Below are 9,744 nucleotides of genomic sequence, written 5' to 3'. Positions count from 1 at the left end.
ACTCACTCACTCACTCTTGGTGTGCGCGCACTCACTCTCTCACTCACTCTTGGTGTGTGTCACTCACTCCTCACTCACGCTTGGTGTGCGTCACTCACCACTCACTCTTGGTGTGTGTCACTCACCTATTGTGTGCGTCACTCACTCACTCACTCTTGGTGTGCGTCACTCACTCACTCACTCTTGGTGTGCGTCACTCACTCACTCTTGGTGCGCGTCACTCACTCACTCACTCACTCTTGGTGCGCGTCACTCACCTCACTCATCTTGGTGCGCGTCACTCACTCACTCACTCTTGGTGCGCGTCACTCACTCATTCACTCACTCTTGGGTGCGCGTCACTCACTCACTCACTCTTGGTGCGCGTCACTCACTCACTCACTCTTGGTGCGCGTCACTCACTCATTCACTCTTGGTGCGCGTCATCACTCACTCACTCTTGGTGTGCGTCACTCACTCACTCTTGGTGCGCGTCACTCCACTCACTCTTGGTGCGCGTCACTCACTCACTCTTGTGCGCCGTCACTCACTCACTCTTGGTGCGCGTCACTCACTCTTGGTGCGCGTCACTCACTCACTCACTCTTGGTGTGCGTCACTCACTCACTCACTCTTGGTGCGCGTGACTCACTCACTCACTCACTCTTGGTGCGCGTGACTCACTCACTCACTCACTTGGTGCGCGTCACTCACTCACTCTTGGTGCGTGTCACTCACTCACTCACTCTTGGTGCGCGTCACGCACTCACTCACTCTTGGCGCGTCACTCACTCACTCACTCTGGTGCGCGTCACTCACTCACTCACTCTTGGTGCGCGTCACTCACTCACTCTTGTGCGCGTCACTCACTCACTCACTCTTGGTGCGCGTCACTCACTCACTCACTCTTGGTGCGCGTCACTCACTCACTCACTCTTGGTGCGCGTCACTCACTCACTCTTGGTGCGCGTCACTCACTCACTCTGTGGCGTCACTCACTCACCACTCTTGGTGCGCGTCACTCACTCACTACTCTGGTCGCGTCACTCACTCACTCACTCTGGTGCGCATCACTCACTCACTCACTCACTCACTCACTCACTCACTCACTCTTGGTGCGCGTCACTCACTCACTCATCTGTGCGCGTCACTCACTCACTCTTGGTGGCGCGTCACTCACTCACTCTTGGTGCGCGTCACTCACTCACTCTTGGTGCGCGTCACTCACTCACTCTTGGTGCGAGTCACTCACTCACTCTTGTGCGAGTCATCACTCACACTCTTGGTGTGAGTCACTCACTCACTCTTGGTGTGAGTCACTCACTCACTCTTGGTGTGAGTCACTCACTCACTCTTGGTGTGAGTCACTCACTCTTGGTGTGAGTCACTCACTCTTGGTGTGAGTCACTCACTCTTGGTGTGAGTCACTCACTCAGCAGTTATGCCCACCTTTCAACCTCAATGGATAACGTGGTTGAAATGTGAGGGGCTGAAGCTCATTGGCTAGAACTCTAATCGCTATGGGGCTGGCCCATGTGATGGGAAATAAGAGAAAATGTCGCTGCAGAGCTTCAAGAAAAGAGTCGCTTTCAAACTAGGGATTTCAAGGCTGATTGAGGTTAGACAGTAATTCTGATTATAGATTATGCATAAACTACACATTGACACAACCAGCCCAATAATAAGAAATACTTTCTTAGTCGCCAAAGTACAGGAGCATGTCTTTAATCTTAAACACACTACTGGTTTAAAATGCATGCCCCCCCATCCAAAGTGTCTCATTTTCTTCCCATCCACCCAATGACATCATCCAGCATCTCTACATGCTGTTAAAGATCATCATGTCTATCCCTGACAGGAACAGTGCCTTAGGAATACGCTAGGAACATGTGGTAGACTTGTCTTTGTTTTCTCCGTTTGTTGTTGTTGTTGCCTGGGACATTGTTGCTAATGCTACGCCATGCATAGTGTTTAGAGTTCAGCAGAGACAGAGAGAAGAGGAGGTCCTTTAGCGAAGGAGACTTCAGTGATGCTGATGATACTGGGGGCTTAATAATCATATTATTCTGAATAAGAAGAACCAGAACCCCATGTCAGAGGCCAGCTCTGCCCAGGTCTAGCTGATGGACAGGCAGTCTGTCTGGGGGGCAGTCTCTTGTGGGGAGGTGGGCGTTGGAGTGGCAGCCTCCTCGGGGGTGGGAGCGTCGTCTGTGCTGGTGGAGGTGTGGACCTGAGTGGGGAGGACGCGGCAGAATGCTGATGTCATTGAGCTGGGGCCGGCCTCGGGGTCGTCGTCGGGGTGAGAGGTCACAGAGAGGTGCAGGGCGCCGGGGGTCAGTCTGACAGGGCAGAAGGCGGAGCCGGTGGAGATGAAGTTGACCTTGTTCTTGTCGGGGCAGGAAAAGAGAGGGACTGACGCTGACTGCCTGGAGCTGGACAGACAAAAGGGAAAGTAAGAGACAGCGTGTTAACTCCATTCATGACATGTATATATAACTGACCTTCAGTATCTCCGACTTTGGTGTGATAAAAGAGATCCTAAAAGATCCCTGGTCTCTTGCTGTGCTTACCTCATTTCCTCAAACACCTTGATCTTCTCACAGCCCTCTGGAGGTTCTCTCTTGAACATATAGCTGTTGTTGGGTTTAGGAGATGAGGCAAATTTTGGCAGCGGAGAGCTACTGCCACTGTCTGTAGACAGAGAGACAGAGACAATGGTCAGAAAAGGACAGAAAAGAAGATTACTCTACAGTACCCGGACAAGACACACAGTCCACGTTGGGAGTTCAGAGCCTTGCTCAAAGGCACAATGGTAGGATGTCCAATGGAGGCCTTGCCCCAGGTCTGAGAGAGCATCCTGACAGTCCTACCTTTATCCCTGTCGTAGAGCAGATCGTCGGTGGAGTAAGGGCTGCCCCCGTGTGAGCAGGACCCCGGGGGGCAGGCAGGAGAGGGACAGGGGGACAGGCTGGAACTACTGCTGGAGCGGCCGGGGGCAGAGGGGGTCTGTGTGTCCACGCTACGGGTACTGCTGCTGCGCTGCTGGGGGGGGAAGGGGGCTCGCCGCCCGTCTGGTACCTCCAACACCTGGGGGAGGGCGAGGAGTGAAGGAAAAAGAGATGTCTCGTCATTGAGTACTGCAAGTAATAGGATTTCCAGTGACACAGCAGGCGCATGAGTGGTTGTGTGCATGTCTTCTCAGCTCCCTCCAGACACACGACTTTCAAGTTCCAAGTTGTAATGTCACGTGCACAAGTACAGTGAAATGCCTTTCTTGCAAACTCTAAATGTAGAGAAAATGGTACGGCACAGTTTCAAGAAAACAGTCACTTTCAAAGTAGGGATTTTGTGGCTAATTGAGTAAAGATAGTAATTCTGATTATAGATGATATATGAACTACACATTGACACATGCAGCCCATGACTGATGTCATGCTTGACTGCAAGTGGCCACCGCTAGTATTGTGAGAGAGTGCATATTGTAAATATGTGATTGGATGCATCTACCAGTCCGTCCCCCCACCTTAAGCTCCTCTTTCTCTCCGTTGTCATCTCTGATGAAGACCTTCTCCAGCTCGTGGTTGATTCCTTCCATGCTGCTGGGCACTCTGGTGATGGAGGACTTGGGCACCGTCATATTGGACATCGGGGACGACTTAGACATGCAGGACCACTGCAAGGACCAGGGACACAATCGCAGACATTCAAAAACAAAACCTCAATATTACACATATAAGCAGGGCAGAGTCTTGGTGATTAAGCTTCCCTGGCGTGTTAGGTTTGCACTTTTGGGTCGATTGCGTTGATGCCATTCCGTTCAGCAAGCTAAATCACGCATACCCCTAAAGCATGACACAAATAAATAAATAAATATAAACTCAGGTCTGGATGGCAGTATTGTGCCTTACGTGTGCTTGGTTGGACGTGGTGTTGATGGTGGTGTTGATAGGTCCCTGTAAAGGAGATGAGCTGTCTTTGTGACACAGAGACAGATGACCTCCCTGCTGCTGCTTACTACCGCCACGCAGCTGCTGCCGGAGCTTGGCTATCTGCTGAGGAGAACAGAGGAGGAGGAAAGGAAGTGGAAAGAGGGAGAGGAAAAGAGAGGGAGAGTAAGATGGAGACAAAGGAAAGAGAAAATAAACACGGGGAAAGAGAGAGAAAGGAACAGTAACATGTTAACAGGTGAACCTCTGTCTCATGTAATGTAGCCGATTTAACGTTTTGACATAACCCCATATATCCACCAGGGGTCACCATAGCTCAGGGCAGGCAGCTCCAGTACTGAATGCATCTGATTACATGTATATCTGGAGCTGTGCAGTCCCTAGTTACATCTAAAAGGAGACAGTCTGAAAGAAATGTGACTATCTGGCAGGCTAGTCATCGATCTAATCGCTAGAGGAAGAATCGTAAAAAAACACATAAAAAGGCCATTTATAATATAGATAATGTCTTTCATTTGCATGGTGCTGTTCAAACCTTTGAAAGACCCACAGACTGTGCTATGCTGTGCATCTAACAGAAAAGATGACTGTGTATTGGCTCTGACCAATAAGGACTAAAGGGCTAGAATTCCAGTCCTGTGTGGCTCTAGGTATATCTTTGACCCACATCGATATGTCTTCATAATTCTGCATTCATATTAGCCCACAGAGGGAAGTTTCAATTGCTAAAAGAGTATTTTGAACTCTCAGACAAGTGGGGGCCTTTTGTGTGTCAGTTAATTGCAAATCAGATGAATAGTTGCTTATGTATCGTAACCCCAGGTGTAAAATTGTAAATAATGGCTACTTCTCAGAAAGTATTAAAAACTGTCATGAGGAGTAAACAAGGTTGTTTACTATCGGCATATCTATTTGTTAACTATTAAAATCAGATCCAACAATAATATCAAGGGGCTAGAAATCCAGGGCCTAAAAACAAAATGTGACATTGTACGCTGATGACGTTTTCTTTTAAATCCACAATATTGATCCCTGCACAGCCTCAGAGGATCTAGATCAGTTCTCAAACCACTTTGGATTACAAACCGAACTATGAGAAGCATACCATATTACATATTGGATTACTAAATAATTAAGATTTTACATTACAATGTAGTTTACAAATAAAATGGTCTGACGGGTAAGTGGACATACTCGGTATTCATATCACAAAATATATAAATTCTCAATACAATACATTTTTATAGAAAGTTAGCAAAAATAGGTAAGATCTTGCTACCATGGAAAGGTAAAAACTTGTCCATTTGTGGAAAATCACCCTGATTAATTCTTTAGGCACATCCAAGTTTACCTATTTACTGATGGCCTGCCTACACCGGACAACTTGTTTTTAAACATTTTTATTAGCAAAACAATGTTCCATTTTATTTGGAACGACAAGTCAGACAAAATTAAAAACAGGCATATTTATATCATTAATATGAATTCAGAGGGCTACAGTTATTGAATATTAAAGAATTGAACCTCTCACTAAAGGCTTCAGTCATACAAAAGTTATACCTAAATCCAAACGGGTTCTCCAGCAGATTAGTAAGAATGGCTCACCCTTATTTTCCATTTATTCAAAACGCTACCTCTCTACCTCTTTTGGTTATTTGAAAATGTAATCTCTAAAATATCACTATTTTTAAAACAAGCCATAGAAATCTGGTTGTAATTTAAGTTTAATCCACTAGAAAAGACAGAAGAAGTATTACTACAAATATTAAAAAGGTTAAAACACAAATATACTAATTGATTATTTTTTTTTAAATACATTTTTGGAGAACAAAACAAGATGGTCTTTGTTAATTATATCATACATAGGACTGGGTGAGTTGTGAGTGTGACTAATGCATCTACCAACAATATATGGAATGTCTGCTCTATCCACAATTATATCCAGCTGATTGCAGCATTACTGCAAAAATAAAGGCTAGTGGAAGTTGTCTGTCGGCCCTGCATTAAAGACCAACTTTGAAAAAATATATATAAATAGGAACGTATACCAGTTCCATTTAAGGACCAAAAGGTTGACAGCTGTGCCGTACAGGTTGCAAAATAGTTGAAGAGATTTTTGATGTGCAGATTCCATGGCACAGGGTTTATGAACTGACACACAAAACAACGCTGGATTCAAAACTGAGTTTTTCCATTTTAATTATACAAAATTCTTGTAACCAATAGAATGTTATGTATATGGGGGATACACCCATCCCAACTCTGCAGATTTGGCTGCGAAGAAACAATCATTATTTCACTTGTTTTGGTTCTGCCCATATGTAGCCTGTTTCAGGTCGCAGGTTAAGGAATGGCTGAACAATCACACTGCTGGGTGCTTTTAGTAAAGGTGTTCATCTATTATTTAGAATCTGTGGAAACTATGAGAATAGAAAGGTTCAGAACTTTAGTTAAAACATCATAAAAGTATCACAGTTTAAAAATATTTGGCAAGTAGAAGAAGTCAAGACGGGATGTTTTTAGAGATCGATGGGAGGGGTTGAGGGTAGCTGAAGGGTGAGATATATATCTATATTTTTTAAGAGATAACTAATGTAAAATGTACTGTGTCCGTAAAATGTATATAGTATGAATAAGCTGGAAGTAGAAGCCTAAGTATTGTTGTCCATTAGTTTACTCCAATTAGGTGAGGGTTAGCAGAAAGTAATGAAAGAAAATATATTTTCTTTCATTATATGGGGGATTGGAAATGATGCAAAAATTACATTGATAGCTTGGTAGATATAAATTGCTTGCCACATGGTAGCTATTTTATGTATTAGCATCTCACGACCAGACAGGACAAGCCCAGACATGTTATTTTCCCTGTGCCTTTACACAGAAGTCATTGTTGGCTCAGTCATTGCAGTCATTTTACTATAGCAACAGGTCCCCTCTTACACCAGGAACACATGCTATTTTCACAATGCATTTACACAAACCGTCGTTCAACTTGTCCTCTTCCACCAAGTCATTGTACTATAGCAACACAACACAAACACCCAGCCTAACAGGTCCTTATCAAAGGAGGCTCTGTCTGAATGGGAAGGCTGATATGTGATCCACTTTCTTTAGCCATAGTGGGCCTGGTGCACTCAATAGTTAGTCAGCTTTCCAGATAACTCAAGAATCAGTAGGCGGTAATAGGCACATCACAAATTTCTCTTTTGATCCTGGGCCCAAAATAAAGATAGTAATGAAAGAAAAGCCTACATATACTATAAACAGTGATGCTCGACTGCTTTATTCCAGCACCAACATCGCTCCTGAATACACCAACTCAAACACACATACTGAAAACTCACTCAAGCGCTTATGTGCGACTTGTTTCAGGAAACTAGCCATATGTCGCGTGTCACTACTTCACAGGAGAGGCATTTTAATGTATTATTTATCAAAATGCATTTTTGGGAGAAATGTGAACTTCCATGTGCCTTAAAACGTGTATGTCATCTGTAAATGCAATAAAAATTGTTAATTTACGAGCCTAGTTGGTTTAGCCACGGAAAAAGACAGGAAACAACCCACTAAACCGTGATTGGCTGAGATAATGGATGGACTGGACATGCCTAGAGATGAGGTGGAATAGGTCTGTCATGCTTCTGTCCATAACATGAGCTGGTCAGTATTTAAGTCATTTAGCAGACGCTCTTATCCAGAGCGACTTACACATTGGAAAGTTCATACATATTCATCCTGGTCCCCCCGTGGGAATTGAACCCACAACCCTGGCGTTGCAAGCGCCATGCTCTACCAACTGAGCCACACGGGACCACGGGACCAGTATGTCTAGGTAATCCTTTCTAACACTGCTTTTTAAAAGATATCACAAAGAACTGCAAAAGTGTTGCTCTCCACTTTCTGGAGGACCGAGTTTTGAAATCACGGTGGATGCACGGTGGAAGCAGAGTGTGATAGCTAAGGAGATGGAGAAAATTCTGCCGTTTGATTGCAAATACGCAGAGGGAGTTGAAAAGAGAAAACAGAAGGCTGTTGTATAAACACCTGTCACCGAATTACATCTTCAAACTAAGGGCAACCATGGCATCCGTGACAGAGAGGTGTTCATCCATGTATACGAGTAAGAGTCTAGCTAGCTACATTTTCAGATATCATACATTTCAAATTAAACGTATAAATTAAAGCGCACTGTTTGCTAGCTAGCTAACGTTAGCTGGCTGGCTTGATCACTAACGTTACGTGTATGACCTGTGTAGTAATATTATTCGTATCTCAGAGCCATTTGCATTGCTAGTTATAGCCTAATGTTAGCTAGCTAGCTAACATTGAAGCTAGTTGGTAGCTATTTGCAGATTCGTGAAGGGTAGTAACGTTAGGAGTTGGGCTTATGGTGCATTGTTTAGCTAGCTAGCTGTCTAAAAAGACTCTACTACGCAAGTAACCATTTCACTGTACCGTTTACACCTTCTGTATCCTGTGCATGTGACAAATACACTTAGATTTTATTTGATAAAGTGTGTGTTTACCAGAGACGGTAATGTGAAGAACTGCAGCAAAGTCAACTTAGGATATAAAGTTAGGCCAACGAGACAGTGTCCAAGTCCTGAAATCCCCTGGTAGAATGCCCTGCTTTTATTTCTTCACACTCACCACCGTAAGCTTTTTTCTATAATTAGCTTGCCATTAACTTGTAAATAATGATCTTGTTGTGGGTTTATTTTGCTGTAATAATTAACACAAATTAGCTAAAGTGAAGATGTTGTCAGCTAAATGATAAAGTCATTATTTGAACTGGCTAGTCAGCCAACTTAACGTTAGCTAGCTAGCCAACAAGCTAGAAACAAACCAAAACACTGTTTAGCAAGTTGCTTCTGGTTGCCTGGTTTGCAAGATTAACATATACTAAATTCATTTTTAAACAGGTGGGTTTATTGGCGTTAAAATACACCAGTTATGATATTTTGGACCACTAGGCTGCTGATGTCATGCAGCCTGTAGTTTTTGTGTTTATACTTTTTCTTAACGACAACAAAAAGTTTGATGTCGGACGACAATAGAATGTTAATGTGTCACTGCGACAACTGTCTACAGATAGACACAGTATAAACCAGTCTTTAGTCTTGAAATCTTTGGTTGTTTAGTACACTACAGTACTCGCTCTGTATGGCCTCACATGTGAATCCTTAAAGAGATCTCTCTAAGATAGGTGTACCAAAACATTCAAGGACCATTTTCTCAAAAGTGAGCAACAAGTTTATCAACTTTAAAAGCAGAATTACTTTCCCATTGTTCCTCAACTGCAGTGTATGATATGCCATTTTCTAGCTCTGAGTCTCTACTTTTATACAATGTAAAAAAAACACATTTTCATTTTCCTACATAAGACCGAATCGAGCCAGTCAGTCACCATCTTAAATAAGCATGCCGCATTATTTTTCTTTTTAGAACTAAGCACAGATATAGCCCGTGGTTCACTCCAGACCCGACTGCCCTTGACCAGCACAAAAACATCCTGTGGCGTACTGCATTAGCATCAAATAGCCCCCGCGATATGCAACTTTTCAGGGAAGTTAGGAACTAATATACACAGGCAGTTAAGAAAGCAAAGGCTAGCTTTTTCAAACAGAAATTTGCATCCTGTAGCAAAATCCAAAAAGTTCTGGGACACTGTAAAGTCCATGGAGAATAAGAGCACCTCCTCCCAGCTGCCCACTGCACTGATGCTAGGAAACTCTGTCACCACCGATAAATCTACGATAATCGAGAATTTCAATAAGCATTTTTCTACGGCTGGCCATGCTTTCCACCTGGCTACCCCT

General features: G+C 43.8%; 1 protein-coding gene across 3 annotated transcripts in view; it reads right to left on the bottom strand.

The window, feature by feature from the left end:
- Nucleotides 1–1,687: 1,687 nt before the first annotated feature.
- The window catches only part of LOC111955824 (glucocorticoid-induced transcript 1 protein-like), a 45,504-nt gene continuing 37,447 nt past the window's right edge, over nt 1,688–9,744 (bottom strand). For 2 of the 3 annotated variants that reach the window (XM_023976146.2, XM_023976148.2), the window contains exons 4-8: nt 3,887–4,030; nt 3,502–3,651; nt 2,849–3,065; nt 2,549–2,669; nt 1,688–2,410 (exon numbers count right to left, since the gene is read on the bottom strand). In XM_023976146.2, the coding sequence (XP_023831914.1) occupies nt 2,095–2,410; nt 2,549–2,669; nt 2,849–3,065; nt 3,502–3,651; nt 3,887–4,030 (948 nt within the window). In that variant the 3' untranslated portion in view covers nt 1,688–2,094. The remainder of the gene's footprint in view (nt 2,411–2,548; nt 2,670–2,848; nt 3,066–3,501; nt 3,652–3,886; nt 4,031–9,744) is intronic. The other variant, XM_023976147.1, reaches the window with a different exon arrangement.

The sequence above is a fragment of the Salvelinus sp. IW2-2015 genome, linkage group LG31 (genome assembly GCF_002910315.2).
Source record: "Salvelinus sp. IW2-2015 linkage group LG31, ASM291031v2, whole genome shotgun sequence".
NCBI classification, from domain to species: domain Eukaryota; kingdom Metazoa; phylum Chordata; class Actinopteri; order Salmoniformes; family Salmonidae; genus Salvelinus; species Salvelinus sp. IW2-2015.
The sequence above is the reverse complement of the archived record's forward strand: the minus strand, read 5'-3'. Positions and strand labels throughout refer to the sequence as shown.